The following is an 18,889-nucleotide window of genomic DNA, read 5'->3' as shown; positions in this document are numbered from 1 at the left end:
TCTCCAGTACCACACACACAAAAAAAATGACGTGCATAAGTCCTATACTTCTTAGGGAATACCAAGATCATGCATATAAAGCATTTATAGTGCCTAACACATAGTGACTCATAAATGCAGTCATTTATATTATGGGTAAAGAAAATCTAACCCAGCATTTGCAGAATGTCTGCACTAAATGTTGAATACCAAAGAAGTCAAAATTCAATCTTACAAGTCTCATACTTACTGAGTCTTTGGACAGATGCAAAGTTTTGCAGCTGTAAAAGGAGAACCTACTAATAAACATTTAAGAAATTTCTTCCTGGAAAAATGAATTATTTGTATGTGTCAGATTTTTTACCAGGATAAACATGAGGGTCCCCTAGTATCTATAATTACATTCTTATTTTGTCATCCTTTAAATGACCTGTGTTAATCTATCAACCTAATTGTTGAAGAAACCATGGAAATGCACATTATAATTTCAGAATGAATGTTTGACCTCTCATCACAAATAGAACTTAATGTATTTGTAATATAGTGTAAATAGTTTAAGTAGTTGTAATACCCAGCTGCAATTCTTTTTATACAAGTTAATTAGTTAAGTGTCTTCAGTTGCAAATTTTTTATTTTTATAAAACTTTGCAAAGTTATGAACATGAAAACTTTAAGAATTTCCTAGGCTTTTTACATAAGTAAATTTCAAATTCACAGTCTGTCCATTTTGAACTCTTTATAATTAACAGGAGACCATAACACAGTAATATCTGACAAAAGGGCATTAATTCTGCAGGCAGGTAGCAATGAAAATACTAAACCTGAACAATTAGTTTCTGACCATTGTCTTATACAGTGTGAGTAAAAGCTGTTGACTGTAAAATGAAATCAAAGTGAATATAAAGTGTATCTTCCCCAAGAATAGCTCTATACAAATCTTTGGGGTTTATTCATTAAGTCAATAAAAATTAATGAATTCTGCCCTCTCAAAATAAAAATAGCATATATAATTTTAAATTAGAAAAAGAATGGCAATTTGCAAGCAAAAGCAAACCAGATTCACATTCCACTATTTACAATGTTTCTATGCACAGGTCAAAATGAAAATGTTTCATTATATAATTAAAAATACTTTTTAAAAATGCATTTTACTGCATCAATACTGTGGGATGGTAACTCTAGAATTAGAAATGCTCTCTATAGCAAAACTAGCCTAACTTTGCGGGGGCCAACTGGCCTATCATTTAGATCTTTAATAGCAGCCATAGCTTCATTATAGTTTATCATTGCAACAATGGCCTCCCCTGTAGGCAATCCTTGTTCATTATACTGTATTGAAACTGAATCAGGTATGATTCTATAACCATGAAAAAAGTCTAAGATTTCATTAACATTAGCTTTAAATGGAAGGTTCATTATCTTAACAGGGGTTACTCTACCTGAGCCACAATTTAATTTGGGATCAGGCATAAACTTCCCTTCAGGAAAACCTCCCACATTACGCTTTCCAAAATCAAACTTGCCACTTTCTGGGCGACCAAAATTCACAAAAGGGCGATGACTTCTAAAATCATCAGGTGGACTCCTAAAATTCTCACCAGGAGGTCTAAAGCTGTCAGGAACTCTAGGGTCCTCCTCTGGAACTTCTCTGTGGTCTTCCTCTGGAAGCTGCCTGAAGTCCTCATCAGAAGGGCATCTAAAATCTTCCTCCTGGGGGCTTCTGAAGTCCTCATCAGGAGGGTGCCTAAAGTCTTCATCCCGAGGGCCCCTGAAATCTTCATCTGGCATATGCCTGAAATCTTCCTCTCGAGGGCGTCTGAAATGCTCTGGAGGTGGCCTCCTGAAATGCTCTGGAGGTGGCCGCCTGAAGTGCTCCTGGGGCGGCCGCCTGAAGTGCTCCTGGGGCGGCCGCCTGAAGTGCTCCTGGGGCAGGCGCCTGAAGTGCTCCTGGGGAGGTCGCCTGAAGTGCTCCTGGGGTGGCCGCCTGAAATGCTCCTGGGGTGGCCGTCTGAAGTGTTCCAGGGGTGACCGCCGAAAGTCCTCCTCAGGAGAATGCCTGAAATCCTCCTCAGGGGGCCTCCTGAAGTCCTCCTCGGGGGGCTGCCTGAAGTCTTCCTCCGGGGAACACCTGAAGTCGTCTTCCCAACGGCGCCTAAAGTCCTCCTCCGGTAGCTGTCTGAAATCTCCCTCCATGGGTTGCCTGAAGTCCTCCTCTGGTGGCCATCTCCAGTCTTCCTCAAGAGGCCGTCTCCAGTCCTCCTCCCGAGGCCGCCTGAAGTCTTCCTCAAGAGGCCGCCTGAAGTGGTCCTCTCGAGGGTGCCTGAAGTCCTCGGGGGAACGCCTGAAGTCCTCCGAAGGGAACCTGAAGTCATCAGGAGAGTGCCTGAAGTCTTCTGGAGGGCGCCTATCAGGCTGCCGGAAATATCCCTGGGGATGCTTGAAGTTATCCGGTTGCCTCACGTCCTCTAGTTGATACCTAAAGTTTTCAGAAGGGCCCAGTGAATATACTGGTGGGTCTTTGGGGTCAAATAAATGGGAGTGGTCATCTCTATCATGTGATTCTGAACGGGCTTGCATTTTCTCACTAGACATCAAGGAAGAATTTACACCAAACTCCTGCATTTGTGCCTCAGATATAAGTCTTAACAATACCTCTGTCCCTAAGAATCTTCGTCTGTTTAGACATTCAGCTTTAATGGCCTGTTCTTCTGACTTAAATTTCACCAATGCTTCTCCCAGACCAACCCCTTTGTCATCATAGAGCAAGTAAATGTCATCCTCAGCAAGAGAAAAGTCTGCAAAGAACTTTTGCACTTCAACCTTTGTAACATCAAACGGAAAATTTCTTATATATATGCACAGCTTCTGGCCAGAATAGCCTTCTTGAGAGTATTTTTGTGAAACATGTCCAGGCCTCTCTTTCTCTGGTCTCTTCTTTTCATAACACTCAATGAACTTTACCATTTGTTTTCTAGAAACTGGATCAATATGAACTGGGCGATATTGTAGAACAGTCTTATGTAAACCCAGAGCAGTATTATAGTCTTTCAGAGTCTTGAACATCACAAAAGCATATCGTGTTCGTCTTCCATCTTTATATAAAAACCTAATCTGTTCATTAGTCAGATCAATATCTCTAAAGAAATTTCTTAAGTCTCTTTTGTTAATACTTAGGGACAGATTTTTTAAGTGAACATAAAATCCAAGAGGGGATCGAGAACGTGTTCTTCTAGGAGATTTGGAATGAGACCGTTTTCGAAAATGTCGATCATTAATTCCTCTTGGAGGAGAATGTTCTTCAGATCTCCCAGCAACTTCACCCTCCTTAATTACATTGCCACCAAACTCAATCCACTGTTGTTCCGAACCCTGCATCACTTCTATAAATCTTGAACCCATAAAACTTCTATGGCATTTAAGACCTCCTGAAGCATCAATACATGAAGCAAATTTTACTATGGCATCACCATTATTTCGGCCATCGTGATGTTTTAAGAAAATGACTCCATCCACACACAAACCAGAGAAAAAGACACGTACATCATCTTCATTGACTAAGTAAGGCAAACCTCGGAGAAATAAATAAGGATTCTCAGCCTTCAGTGGCCTTGTCTTTCTTGGCCTTACGTCGAGTCCTGTACCATTAGTATGAAACTCGGTATCTTGATTAGTTGAAGAGTCGTATCCAGAATTACTTTCTTCTTCCTTCATAGCCTTAATAAAACTAGATAGGCTGCCAACCCCTGATGCCCCAGATCCTGGTCGCCCTCTTCCTACACGATTACGATCAGTTCTTTTCATTTCTATAGTCTTCTGCATTTCTGCCTTGCTACTAAGAAAGAGCTCTACAGATGAATCCTTGATAAACCCTCCTGAACGACTTATGGCACGTCTTGCATCTTCATCTGTTGCAAAAATAATAAAAGCCTCCCCAACTTCCCCTCCAATTATATGCACTCCTCCATCAGGAATAGTCAATCCCGTGAAGAAGTGACGAATATCCACAGGCCCCGCAATAAAAGGAAGCCCCAGTAAACGGATGACTACAGCCATGCTGAGCTCAAACCACAGCAATAATGACCTGCAGACAAAAAGGTACACATAATAGCAAGTCTTATTTTTTAAGTACCTTAGCTCAAAAAAGCTTAATAATTACCTTCAGCATTTATAAATGAAAACAAGATAAAAGTTCATAAAGATATTGATCTTATCTGGTTCTTAAAGAAAACAAAGAATTTTCTCCCATCTAAACAAATAAACCAACTACCTTGAAGAAACATTTCATATCACCCATCCTATACAAAGGCAACATCAAAAATATCAAACCTTCCTGTGTAAATATGCCAAATGCTTCCTCACAACAAGACCAAACTGCTTTCAAACTCATTTAGAAACATGTCTCCTACTGAAACGTGAGAAAAATTAAAGTATTTTACTAACCACAATGAATTTCACATATTTAGAAAAACCATCAAGGTCAGTATATAATTTCTTCTCATAATATAACACTTCCTATCACTAATGAGAACAGAAGCCATAAGTACAAGATGTACTATTTTACTTTATATGATTTCTGTCAAGCCTCTGTGAAAAGCCTTAAACTCTGGATGTCTTACCTTTTCTTTTTATTTCTTGGAGACCTGTTAATTCTGTAAAAGCAACTTAACTGTGGAAAGAAAATGAAATACAATTAATCTTTGAACCCTGTAATTGATCTCAGTGCCCGATTAGGATATCCATTTCAGAACTGACTATCAAATGTGAAACAATATAAAAAACTACAATTATGGGCATTATAAAATGGTTGTCTTTGTTCCAAGGGGAAATAATCCTTCTGAAAAAAAGGATGTATAAAACCCAAGTAGACACTTTCAAAGTACTAAAAAATAAAAAAAAAGTGCTTAAAATTAAACTACTACTTGATTGAAAGCTTAAAGAATGAGGGAAATGTTAACTATTTTGAGTGCAATGGTGCTTACATGGCTGTGTAAATCTATCAAGGTTTATACAATTGTATCCTTAAGGTCTATTTTTTATATATAGAAGATTTATATCCACTTTTAAAAAAATCTACACATAAAATACCTATTTTAAAACACCAGCTATTCAAACAAAAAACTTTCCATCACTTCTCCCAATGAAAATCCAAACACCTAATCCATATTGATTCAACTCTGTTCTCCCTTTCAAAGCACAAAACCAAATCCAATTAAAAAGCAACCAATCAAAATGGTACAATGAATAAAATTGCCACCACTTGAAATTCAAAATCCAAATTTTAAAGCAATAAATCCAAACCAATGACTACCATTTGGATACAATTTCAATTTGTCCATATTCCAAACAGAACCAAACTTCATGACTCCAATATAATCAAGGTAAATACTACCTTGTTATCCCTAAAATCAAAAATTCAACATCATTCCTAAACCAGTAACTATTAAAATTCATCTCAAACAAACAAAATGTTGCAATATGGAATCTTTTCATCCAATAGCCTTATTCCACTTCAATTACCCTGCACTCTAAACCTACATGACAATATATAGAAGTAAAAATGTAACAAAATCTCATTAATTTGTAATATTGGGATTACCTATGTTAACTAGAAATCTCAATTTAGCATTTTTGGCAAGAAAACTTGGGTTAATTTCTTTCATGGATACTCAAACTAACAATTATTTAATGACGTTTTACTAAATAATTAAGACTGGCCAAATTAATCATTACAATTCACATGTCCTTAATGTGCAAATAAATGTTCCTTCAGTCTATTACTTACACTTAAATACCTCTGTTCCACAAAGTACAGTCTGAAGACATTTTCCCTGAGGTCTGAAAGGTTTTTCTTTAAAAAGGGTCCATAGATTAAACTTTTTAAACTACACGCTAACCCAGTAAAGATTTCAAATTACATCTGAAAAATGTTAGGAAGATGTACTATTTCTGCACAGTACAAAACTTTAAAGAAATATATATACCTAGTTTCTTCAACAAAACACTACCTACACCCAACATTTCAACAAAAACTGTAAATGACTTCTGAAACACTTGTCCATGCTAAAATTCCAAGATTCCTATGTAAACTGGGCTTATCCTTTTTCTTTTCAAATACTTTAGAAAGCAGCAAAAAATATACATCACTTTGCACTTTTTAAAAGGAATTTACCCTGAGAACATAAACTCATCTACAAGCAAAGCAAAATTAGGCATTTAAGACACACTAAGGGCAAATCCAAAAAATGTCTCGTAACATAGTTAAAAGCTAAGTATCTTAACTACAGCTACAGTAACTAAATCTTACAAACACAAATCTCATGAATTCCAATTCAAACAGACTATTTAAAGTTTGTTCTAATTTGCCAGTTAAACTTAACTAATAATTCTCTACACTTGAAATAGGATATTAATCCTTCCACAACACATCTAAAAAACCACCTATGAGACCAGCTCTCAAAATGAGTTGTTCTTTTGTTTCAATATGCTGTTTCCTTAAGCAGAAATTCTATTAGTACGTTAGATTACACAAAAAGCAAAACATACAAATTAGCCCACTCATAATTTTCTAGTTATAAATGCAAAAGTATTTCTGCGACTTTGTGTTGATTTAAAAGCAGTGATTTGTTAGAACTTCTATGAAAAAAAGAAGTAGATGATTGAGGGTAAGCACAATTTAAATAACTTTGATTTATCCAGTGATTCATTCCACTTAATCACCAGTTTAACGGAATATGAAATGTGCACCTTCTAATCGAGACTGAAAGGAAAATGGGAGACTGAATTTATGTATTATGTCCGATCCGTTTGATTTTAACTCGTAAATAAAAAGTCACTTTTCCAGACATGACGACGAACACCTTTACTCTTTGCCCGCGACTACTTTAAGAGGCCAAAGTCGTGATCCAGCATCTTCAAATTCTAAACGTGAACTTCCCCCTGCAGCAAGAAATCTACCCTGGTCCACAACTATTCTTTCTGATGATCTGGCTTTAATCGTGTAGAAGGTTAAAATAAAAACCCAAGGCAGGACCACACAGGGCCATCGTCCGCAGGAGAAACTGTAAATGAAGGCGAATCCACACGGTACGGGATTTCCATAACGTCAAACGGTCTCCTCCGGGGGCATCGGTTCTACAGCCCAAAGCCTTTGTCCACACTCCCCGGGGTCAGAGCTTCCTTCTTGCTGCTGCTCCAGGCCAAAGTTGCTACGTGGGATCCGATGCTGTCGCGAGACCTTCCGCCAAAACCAGCCTTCGAATTAACCAGGACCGCCCCACCTCCGAGCCTCTGCGCTGGCCGTCCCCAGGGCCAGCCTGCCCCCGACCGGCCGCCGGGCCGAGCCCGAGCCGGGCCTCCGCGAGCCGCCCTGCCGCTACCGCCTACGATGACATAGCAAAGAAAGGAATACCTAGGCAATCCTTCGCGATCTTCACCGTCAAGACCACGGGGAAGCGCGCGCACAGCACCACTCGGAGGCTGACGGGAGAGGGAGAGTCGGTGTTTAGCCCGAGAGCAGCCGCCCGAGGCCGCTCGCCGCGGGCCCCGCCTCCCGCCCGGCCGCCCCACCCGCCCGACGCCACACACCGCTGCCGCCGGGCCGCGCCGGGGGCGCTCCTCGACCCGCAGCCTCCCCCGAGCAGGCGCAGCCTCCGTGAGCCTGGAAGATGGCGCCCACTCGCCCCTCGGGTCCGGACAAACGGACGGACGGAGAGTCTGCCCATGCGCGCTCCCGGCGTCTCCCACCGCCCCAGCGCCGGGGCCGCGCCTGCCTGCGCATGCGCTCTGAGCCCCGCGTCCTGTGGCGAGGGGCTGGGGGGCGGTGCCCCGGGCCGGCCGCGCTCCTGCGCATGCCCGGCGTCTAGCCAATAGAGAGCCTCGACCTGGAGGAGGCGGGGTTCCCACGCCCAGTTAGCAGTCAACAGGTGGTGGGAATGAAAATCTGTGGCAGGTGACTCTTGACATGCCTTGGTCCATCGTCCAGGAGCTAAGGAAAGATAGATGCAAAAGAGAAAAGCTGGGTTTTTTTTTGTCTTTCAGTGTTGCAGTTACTGCGTGGTAAGCATGGCCTGAAAGACTTTGGCGGGGGGGGGGGGCATTGATACTTGAGCCTAGGAATATTCTATCGCCGAGTTACACACTCCCAGCCCTATTTTATGTTATTTTATTTTACTCGTTTAGTTATTTAATTTTGAAACAAGGTCTCACTAAATTGCTGAGGCTGGCCTCAAACCCGCTGTCTCAGCCTCCCAACTACTAGGATTACATAGGAGTGAGCTACCACACAAAATGCACACTGGTAGAAAAGCTGAAAAGATCCAAAGCTACAGAAAGGTTTATTTCATTGCCTTAGTTGTTCGCCAAGCAACACCTAGGAGCTTAATAAATGCATGCTTAAAGCTGGGTGTGGTGATGCTCGCCTATAATCCCAGTACTTGGGAGGCCTAAAATGGAGGATCAAAGTTTTGCTGTCAGCCGAAGGAATTTAGTGGGCTCCTCAGCAACTTAGTGAAATCCTGTTTAAAAATAAAAATAAAGTCGGGTGTGGTGGTACATGCTTGTAACCCCAGTATTTAGGAGACTGAGACAAGAGGATCTCGGGTTCTCGGCCACTTAATGAGATCTCGGCAACTTAGACCCTGTTTAAAAATAAAAAATAAAATAGGGCTAGAGGTGTAGCTCAGAGGTAGAATGCTCCTGGGTTCAATCCCCAGTACCACCAAAAATAAATAAAAAATAAAATAAAAATAAGAAGGGCCGAGGGTGTGGTGCAGAGGTAGAAAATCTCTGGGTTCAGCCCCCTGTACCAATAAATAAACTCTTGATCAATCTTTCTTAATCAATTTTTATAAAGATTAATAAATTGTGAAGAGTACCTTTATAAATTTGTTGTCCTTATCGTCTAGACTTTTTAAATGAGGAAAATGAACTATATGTGAAAATTGTAAAATAAAAAGTTCAATTACAGCCAGGCATGGTGGCACATACTCATAATCCCAGTAATACATTTCCATATTTTAATGGGATAATATTGGGCATATCTCTAAGCCTGATTAAGATCATTGTCCTGCTTGCTCCTAGGATTGTTAACAGAAGTGAAATGATGCATGTAAGGAGTTGAGCACAATACAAGGCATAAAGTATTTGCTTTGCCAATTGCAGATTAAGGAGACAGAAAAAAAACATCTCTGGTTCAGCTCCTTTCCTTCTTCCTATCTTAAAGTTGAATTTTTATGTGTGGTGTATTGTATCCACAAGGCAATTAAGAGGGAAGACGGAAAAGAACTGCAGAGACAATGGGCATCATTAACAAACACCAGCAGCTGCCTGTCTATAGACTTAACGTTTTATTTTTCTGTGTCAACTGCCTTAAACTAGTTGACCTTTGGTAACTTGCAACAAAAATATCTTTAATGATACTGTCTCAAGTTTATGCTCAACAGTGTTGCCAACATTCTTTTCTATTTTCTTTTTCAGGAATTAACAAGGAAAGCTTACAATATTACAATTATTGCGAACTTATCTGTTACTATTCCAAGTCTTTCCATTACAGATAAGCTCTCTTGCTCTTGAAGGCAGCTGTGTTAGGTGCAATGTCCAAAGGTCTTAGACAAGTTTTAATTCCTGTATGTGGGCTATAAGGGCGATATCACCTCGTTAGCTAAAATAACACTAAATTTTTTTCTGTATTTCACAAAAGAGCCACTTAATACTGTAAAATGATGACAAGTCTTGGAGTTCAACAAATAGAGATAAATTCCATTTACATCACTTCCCAAAATTTTACTTTTTTGAACTCCATTTCCATTTTTCTAAAATAGGAGTAGGTACTTCCTCAAAAATTTATTACAAAGAGCTAAGACTATTGCTGTTGGTCACATCCAGAAGTAAATTCCAGTACTTGGGAGGCTAAGAGAGAGGAGGATTACAGCTCCAGCAACTTAGTGAACCCCTCAGCCACTCAGTAAGACCCTGTTTCAAGTTTTTTAAAAAAGGGTTTGGAGTGTATTTTGTTAAGTAGAACCCCCCTGGGTTCAATCCTCAGTACACACATGCAAACACGCACACACACACTAATGCTGTAAAGTACCTAACACAGTACAGAATGTAAGATACAACAACAACAACACACACATACACAGAAACCCATCATAAATGAGAGCTCTTTTATTACTTTAATTACATAGTAGTCAATAAGTACATATTGTTGACCTAATCTCTTCCATAAAACATATAGCTATATACACTTCATGAGAAAAGAGTAGAGTTAAAACTCATCCATAGGAATTATTTTCAGATCTACCCAACTATTCTGCCCACACCCTTTCTTAATCTTCATTAACATCTAATGATCACTATTTTAGTACTGGGGATTGAACCCAGGACCTTCTACTTCTGAGCTACAGCCCACCCCTTATTCTATTTTTTTATTTTGAAACAGAATCTTGCAGAGTTGCTGAGTGTCTTGCTAAATTGCTGAAGCTGACCTCAAACTGGCAATCCTCTTATCCCAACCTCCCAATTACTGGGATTATAGGCATGTACCACCATTCCTGGCTTGGTCACATTTTTAAAAATGTATTTGGATAAATGATTGCAGTTTAAATTTTCACTTAACAGCACAGACATTACTCAACATTTTTTTTTTTAGAATTTCTCTTTAAGGAATAGATTTCAAAACATACATCTCTTGTGTCATAGATACCAGTGATTGGGTAAATGCTGTTCTTTTGAGTAAGGCCTAATGGTGGCTAATGGTTACAGTTATATAATTTCCTTGGGTGCAATTTCCACATGCATTTAGACTCTATGTGCAATCCTTAATAGGGAAAAATCATCATTATTATTTCAAAATTTGTGAAAAATAATCATTTCAAATGACTACTGATATGAAAGGTGGTTTAAAAATATTCCAGGTGATTTTTTGGAGTAAAGAAAGAAAAAAATACAACAAGAACAAGTGAGACTTAAATATTAATAAATAAGTTTTTCCTTTATGATTCACAAAATAGAAAGATAATTTTAAAATAGTGCTAACAGCAAGGCCATCTACTTTGAAAGACAACATCTGTGCATGTGTATAAAAACAATTGGGCTGATCTCATTTTATATACATGATTTTTTTTCTGCTCAAAAAAGAAAACTAAAAAACAGTATAGAAGGAAGTCTCTCTTTCTCCCTCCCTCCCTCCCTCCCTCCCTCCCTCCCTCCCTTTTTCCTTCCTGCCCTTCCTCCCTCCTTCCAGATCTAGAGCCATAGTAATCCTCCAGGATGGCATAATAATGGGTGCTCATTTTGCAGTGCTGGGGCTCCAGTGCCCCGCACATGCTAGGTACTATACCACTAAACTACACCCTAGCCCTCAGTGAAGTATTTGAATATTATTAAAAACCCCCGTCATGTCTTTTCAATTGAGTTTCACGAAACAATATCTAGTTTATGTGATATAATTGCATAGATTCTTTACTGTAGTATTCTATTTCCAGACACCCTAAATTCATTTCATGTCCCACTAAGGGACCACGTCCCAGAGTTGGAAAATACACATTTTAAATAGCCTGACTCCAGTGTTAGTCTACCTTTAATGCAGCCTTTCCTGGACCCACCGTCTTCCAGAGGGTTTGGTAACCTAGCAACCAAGCCGCGCAGGGAGAGACTTCCGGAACGCGGGTTGTCCAATCAGCTCAGCGGATTCGCCGCGGAGGCTCATGGGAGGCATCGGCACCATGGAGATACGCCGTGGGGCTCGGGTGGTGATGGCGGTGCGTTGTGTTTCATCCCGCGGAGCTGTGGCCGCGTTTCTCCTGTGGGTCCTCCCTCGCGTCTCGCAGGCCCAGACCTTCTCCTTCCCTCTCCGGAAGCCAGAGACCTGCGGCCACAACGAGTACTTCGACATCTCGGCGCTCAGCTGTGCCCCGTGCGGCGCCCACCAGAAGCCTGATGCCCGAGGTGAGACGGTTTGGGGTGGACCCTGGCAAAAGAACACTCTCGCCCTGGGGCCGCCCCCGTGCCTCTCGCCTTGTCTTCTGAAAGATGATTTTTAGAAAACCGGCACCGCCCGCGCACGAGAAGAGAAAAGGGTTTCCTTGGAGGGTGGCAGTTTGCACAGGATGAGGCTGGAGAACCCCGAGTCCGCTCCCCTGTGGTCCGTCGCCACTAATTCCTGGCGTTAGTCCCCCACCCTTGAGGGGCCAGGGGTCTTTAGAACAGCATCTAGAAAGGGCCCGCCAGGGTAGAAAAGAAACCGTAGTGAAGTAAGCTGAGGTGAGGAAGCGCGGGTGACTTGAAAGCAAGTGCGCAGTTGGAAACTTTGACAGCCTTTGATCTTCTCAGACTCCTGGAATTGACGGCTGGCAGGGACCTTAACCGAGATTAGGGCCAGTCTTTTCATTGTACATATAAAGATATTGAAGCCCAGATAAGATTGTGACATCTTTTGTGTCCCCCTTAAATTGGCAACAGGGAGAACCCAAGTGTCTTTTCCCCCAGACTCTAGTAAGGAGTTCCAGTATACAGTAGTGCCTCTAGTAGATTTCTTTAGGACATACTCCTTGTATTGCCAAATGTTATAGACTGCTCCTTGAAGTCTTGTTAAACTCAGTTTTCCCCCTAACACGTGCAAAATTTGGTCCTAATTCTCATCAAAACTGCTTAGAGTAAGTTTTCCCCCATATATTAAAATCTAATTTTTTAAGTCTCAAAAAGTGGTATTAACTTTCTGCCGTCTTCAGGTTTTAGCCATCTTCACTTAAGTCATTTTACAGAATCTATCAGGCTGTTGTAAGAAAATAGAAATGAGAAACCATTTAGGATTTAAATTGTAAGGTATTGGTTTCATAATTATGAATCTGGAAACAGTATGCATTGTACTATATAGACTCCTGTTTACATTTAATGGCTCTTAGAGAATGTTGTCCTTACCTATTCAGCAAGTTGAATAATAATTATAACGGTTACTACTTTCTAACAAATGAAGTGATTTATTGGAATGAGAGTAATTTTCTTAATAAGTTTTGGTTAATTAAATTTGAATTCATTAAATGTATGCATATGATTTAGCAACATAGAAATATAGAACTTAATGCAGTTAAATAGTTTTACTAGCTCAGTATTTTAATAGTTTCATTATAATTGTGTGGGGGATGTACTGAGGATTGAAGTCAGAGCCATTTTACCTCTGAGCTATACCTCCGGACCTTTTTGTTTTTATTATTTCTTTTAATGTTGTGAAAGCTGGGCGTGGTGGTGCAGGCTTGTAATCCCCGGGCTTGGGAGGCTGAGACAGGAGGATCCCACAGGTTTGAAGCAAGCTTCAGCTACTGAGTGAGGCTCTCAGAAACTTAGTGAGACCCTGTTTCCAAATAAAATATAAAATAGGTCTGGGAATATAGCCTGGATAGCCTGGAAGTAGAAAGCCTCTGGGTTTCACCCCCAGTACCACCAAAAAAAAAAAAAAAAAAAAGTTGTGAAACAGAGTCTCACTAGGTTGCTGAGAGTCTCACTAAGTTGTTGAGGCTGGTCTTGAACCTGTAATACTCCTGTGTCAGCCTCCTGAGTACTAGGATTATAGGTATGAACCACCATGCTCAGCTACATTAATTATAATTGCAATTAAAGTAGTAGCAATACAATACCAGCTGCATGCCAAACACAATTCTAAGACTTTTAAGCTGGGTGTTATGGTGTATACCTGTAATCCCAGTATTTTGGAGGCTGAGGTAGGAGGATCTCAGGATCAAGATCAGTCTCAGCAATTTAGTAAGACCCTGTTTCAAAGGAAAAAAGGGCTGGGAGTCTAGCTCAGGGGTAGAACCCTTCTGAGTTCAATCCCTAGTACAAAAAAAAAAAAAAAAAAAAAACCTGTTACATTCATACTAACCCTATCTTGTTAGTACAGTTATTTTCTATATTTTTTGAAGGAGCCAAGGCACAGAAAATTTCAGTAATTTGTTCATTATCACACAGATAAGTAGGCAAACAAAGATTGGAATCCAAAGAATATGTTTCTGGATTTGAACTTGGGCAATACTAGCTCCAGAGTTTTGCTATTAACCAGTATATAGTACTGAATCTCAGTAGCTTAAGAATTTTAAAGTTCCTATCTTGGAGTTTTATTTTTATTTGCCAAGGACAAAATCAATTCTTTTCTTTTTAGGAACTTCATGTGTGTGTCTGCCAGGATTTCAGATGATCTCTAATAATGGAGGACCTGCTATTATTTGTAAAAAGTGCCCAGAAAGCATGGTATGGAAATTTTCTTAAAATAACTTGTCTGTAAAGAGCGATAAATTAGATGTCTTTATTTTCCAAACTTCAATCTAATATTTAATGTTTTCTCATAAACTTTAAAATTATTAAGTTAACTTTGCTTTTATTAGAGTAAATTTTGGGAGATCATAACGTTTTAAGCAATGACTTGGGAAAAATATATTTCTTTACCTTTTAAATTTGAAATCCAAAATACCGCAGATGTGAAAAATGGTGTTTTTATTTTTTCTCATAGAGTAACTCAGTTATAAAGAAAAGTAGCAGGGCGTGGTGGCACACGCTTGTAATCCCTGTGGTTGGGAGGTGGAGACAGGAGGATCGCGCAGGTTCGAAGCCAGCCATGCTGGTGTAAGAGACCCTGTTTCAAAAATATAAAATAGGTCTGGGAGTGTAGCCCGGAGGTGGAAGGGCTTCCAGGAACCCCAGTACCACCAAAAAAAAAAAAAAAAAAAAAAAAGCAAAGTAGAGCATTTGGGGATGTACATACCCTTTGGTTCAGTGCCATAGACCTACTGTGTCAACAGTTTTACAAGATGTGTGCTGTTTAAAATAATATCTAAAGCATAGTAAGTTCACTTAATGTCAGTTGAATTTTATTGGTTATTTTATTCTGTCATAACTTCTGGGAACATTGTCAGTGAATACTTGCTATATAAGGTAATTATCAATGAGCAGAAATACATTTTCAGTCATTTTGAATAATTGGGAGTCTCTGTGTGACAGTTCTGATTTTTCATAGCAATGTTTCTTCTCATTGTCATATTAAATAAAGTTATCAGTTGTACTCATTTAAAGCTACTTATTACTATTAAGTTTAAAGCTGATTACCATTTTGATATTTTATAATTTTGGAAGTGTTGGTCCTACCTAAATAACTGATGATAAAAAGCAGCTAATTAAAATATGGTGCTAGAGCAATTTATTTTTTAGTGTCATTAAGTTATTGTAATTTTTAAATAACATTATATAAATATATTGCCAAATATAGAAACTTTTTTTTTTTTTTGCAGTACTGGGGATTGAACCCAGGGGCATTCTACCTCTGAGCTATACCCCCAGGCCTATTTTTTTAATCTTTATTTTGAAACAAGGTCTCACTAAGTTGCTGAGGGGCTTACTAAGTAACCGAGGCTACCTGTGAACCTATGATCCTCCTGTGTCAGCCTCCCAAGTACTGGGATTACAAGCATGTGCCACCACACCCAGCTGAAACACTTCTTGATAAGTCCACTCTTTTAAACTGAATTTTTTTTAAAATTGGCATTATTTTGTTTTTACCACTCTTCTCTGTTAATTTTGAGTATACCAGTGTTTATAATTACTGTATAATTGTCTCAGGTTTTTCCTAAACTATATACTATCATGAGCCCAAGTTTGAAAGTCAAGCTTTATCAGAAACTTTTCTAGTACAAATTATTAATGAATAAAAGGAAATATTCTCATAAATCAATTTTAGCAACTTTCTGTATTATTTATATATCATTAAATTTATCCATCTTGAAGCATAACTTAATTTTTAAAATTTAATACTTTAAGTGTGTGTGTGTGTGTGTGTGTGTGTGTGTGTGTGTGTGTTACTGGGAAAGGAACCCAGGGGCTTTCTACTTCCTGGCTATACTCCCAGACCTATTTTCTATTTTATTTAGAAACAGGGTCTCACTAAGTTGCTGAGAGCCTCACTAAGTAAGTAGCTGAGGCTGGCTTCGAAACTGTGTGCTCCTTCTGTCTCAGCCTACCAGGATTATAAGCATGCCTGGCTATATACTTGAATTTTTAAAAAAATTAGATTAATTATTTTGGAACAAATAAGACCAAACTATTAATTGACTCTTGATTAAATCCTGTTAAGTCTTGTTTTATTTTATACTTGTAAACAGAAAAATGAATGACAAAATTATTAAATGTAAGTAAAAATCCATTAGAACTAAAGATCATGAAGAGCAAAGAGCTATTACCCATTGTTAATCTTTTAATAGTAGTTAGTACAGAGTAATAGTATGTAGCTTAATTTTGAAATATAAAACATGAATTAACTATCCAGTGAATTTTTATGTGGCTCATACATGTATGATTTCTTTAAATATCTATTTCAAATTGTATCCTACTGTGACTGTCTGAACTTAGATGATCAATTAAGAAGAAAATTAGAAAGATTTTTTTTTAATTTAGAAAGGCGTTACCAAAGATGGCTGGAACTGTATTTCTTGCCCTAGTGGTTTAACTTCAGAAGGAAAGTGCCACTGCCCCACTGGCCATATTTTAGGTAAGAATTATATTCTTTATATAATAGCAGCTGTTAATTTATGTGTGTTTCCTTTATAAAGGACGTTAAAAGAGTTGGTGATTACATATTTTTTTAGTCTGTGTGTGTATGGTGTGTGTGGGTGGGTACTGGGAAAGGAACCCAGGGGTAGTCTACCTTCAAGATATACCCCCAGCCCTATTTTTTATTCTTTACCTTTTGAAACGGGGTCTCACTGAGTTGCAAAAGGCCTCACTAAGTAGTAGCTGTGGCTGTCCATTAACCGTAATCTTCCTGTGTCAGCCTCCCAAATGCTGGGATTCCAAGCATGCACCACCTTGCCTGGCTACATTATAGTATTTTTAAAAATTGTTTGTTTTTGTGCAAAATTTCATGGTACTTTAGACATGAGCAGGCATTGAGAAGAAAACAAGGGTCCTGTCTGATTTTTTTTTAAGTTTTTACTAATGTAGGATTAGATAGAGATAAAGAACATAATTGTTCATTTTTACTTTTTGTGAAAATTATTTTTATCATCATGCAAAAACTTAAAACATTATGCATATAACTAAACCCCTCCATGACTATTTTTCCCAGTGCTGGGTCTCTGTTGTTTCTTCAATCCCAGTTGTTTTCATTTTGGGGTGCGTGTATGTGCTTTTATGAGCTTTTCCCCTAAATTCTCATAAATATATACATTGTGGCCACAGGAAATATAAGTTATATTTTACATGAATGTGTCATGCTCCAGATATTGTCCTATAGCATACTTATGACCTGTTAGCTCTTCATTATTCTTTTTAATCTACTTCATTTATTTCATAGCATGGATATACCACCATTATACTATGTTAGATGGGTTGTTTCCTAACAAGTAATACTTTAGTGAATATCCTTATACATGTATACAAGTGTTTCTGTACATTATGTATCTAAAAATGAAATTGTAATGCTGTATTAGGGTATATGAATTTAAAACTTTAATAGATATTATCAAAAGTCCTCCAAGTTATAAAAACTTAACAATCTATGAAAATACTTGCTTCCTTATCCCAGTAAGAAAGGAAATAAGAAAAAATATTATTGTATTACTGAAAATTGTTTTAATTTTTTATGTGGAAGTAGGAAAAGCTTTACTTTATTAGAGAAATGCTAGGCATGCCTTTTAGGCAAAAACATGTTCCTTGAGATTATTACTTATAAGTGAGTTTTAGTAAGTATTTTCTTAAGTATATTTACATAGCTTATCTGTTCAGTCTGAGTTATGTCTTAATTTTGCTTCTAAATTGTTTAGTGGAAAGAAATGTGAATGGAACATTGTTACTGCAAGCAATTTGTGAGCTTTGTGATGAAAATGAAAACTCTTTCACGAAAGCAAATGCTTTAGGAAACAGGTAAGGAGGGGCTGACTTTATTAATATTACCTTATATTTATATAATTTGTACTTTTAAAAAGTATTTCTATCATATCACTTGCTTCTTCTGATAGAAATAGACATCAACAGATAAAAGAAGTCCAACATACAAGACAGAATAGAGTTCAGATCTGTTAGCTGTTTGACCCTAGATAGCTTGATAAGCCACAGTCCCGTGTCTTTTGAATGGGATCGTGCCACCTACTTCACTTAAGGGCTATAATCGTGCAAAAATAAATGAAGTAGTGAGCAGCTATTTTTGTTATGTAATTTGTACATAATCTATAATTGATTGTCAAGCATGATGAAAAAACCTTTATATAGTATAATGTTACATAGAAAAACATGAATAAATGTTAGTTACTCTGAATTATAGCCCTATTCTCTATTGCTTCCTGTTCCTGTTTTATGCATGTTTTATGTACATACCACACACATACACATAAACATACACATCTTTTTAGGTACTTTCTTCTAACTTAACCTATTCACCTTTTCCTTTTTTTTTTTTTTTTTTTTTTCGGTACTGGGGATTAAACACAGGAACATTCCACCTCTGAATACATCCCCAGCCCTATTTTCATTTTGAGACAGCATCTTGCTAGGTTGATGAGAGTCATGTCTCGCTGAGACTGTCCTTGAACCTGGGATCCTTTTATCTCAGCCTCCTAATTACTGAGATTACAAGCGTGTACCACAACACCTGGCTTGAGTTTTTTCTATTTTTTTAGAGTTCCACTTGACGACTTGCCTCTAACTACAGTTTTTCTTTTCAGTTCCCAAGTTCAATGTAGAAAATAGTTGGACAGCCTCTCCCAGTGGTAGTGTTGGATCATCTCTTCTTTCAGACTGACTTGAGTTATAACATCCAAAACTGACTATTGGGCTGATGCCCATTTGCCCCTCTAGTAATTCCCCAAGCCTTCTCTAAGTTTTATCCCACGCCCTAACCATGCTTCCTATTTGCTATATTTTGTAAGTAATGATC

General features: G+C 38.5%; 2 protein-coding genes across 4 annotated transcripts in view; one reads left to right on the top strand and one right to left on the bottom strand.

Moving 5' to 3' along the window:
* Positions 1 to 1,176: 1,176 nt before the first annotated feature.
* RBM12B (RNA binding motif protein 12B) lies at positions 1,177 to 4,053 on the bottom strand (the record flags this gene model as incomplete). Of its 2 annotated transcripts, XM_080694992.1 has the most annotated exons (2): positions 1,177 to 1,867; positions 2,108 to 4,032. In XM_080694992.1, 2 exons carry the CDS (start codon positions 4,030 to 4,032, stop codon positions 1,177 to 1,179), a joined length of 2,616 nt encoding a protein of 871 aa, XP_080551118.1. The 2 variants fall into 2 exon arrangements, with proteins under 2 accessions (XP_080551118.1, XP_080551119.1); XM_080694993.1 differs by having other exon boundaries at positions 1,177 to 4,053.
* A 7,649-nt stretch (positions 4,054 to 11,702) lies between these two features.
* TMEM67 (transmembrane protein 67) overlaps positions 11,703 to 18,889 on the top strand; it is a gene marked incomplete at both ends in the record, with an annotated part of 50,049 nt that continues 42,862 nt past the window's right edge. For both annotated transcript variants that reach the window (XM_080694159.1, XM_080694158.1), the window contains 4 exons: positions 11,703 to 11,925; positions 14,132 to 14,220; positions 16,414 to 16,507; positions 17,781 to 17,880. In XM_080694159.1, coding sequence (XP_080550285.1) covers positions 11,703 to 11,925; positions 14,132 to 14,220; positions 16,414 to 16,507; positions 17,781 to 17,880 — 506 coding nt within the window. The remainder of the gene's footprint in view (positions 11,926 to 14,131; positions 14,221 to 16,413; positions 16,508 to 17,780; positions 17,881 to 18,889) is intronic.

This window comes from Muscardinus avellanarius, assembly GCF_963383645.1.
Source record: "Muscardinus avellanarius genome assembly, chromosome: 4".
Taxonomy (NCBI): domain Eukaryota; kingdom Metazoa; phylum Chordata; class Mammalia; order Rodentia; family Gliridae; genus Muscardinus; species Muscardinus avellanarius.
This window is presented reverse-complemented; position numbering and strand designations above follow the sequence as displayed.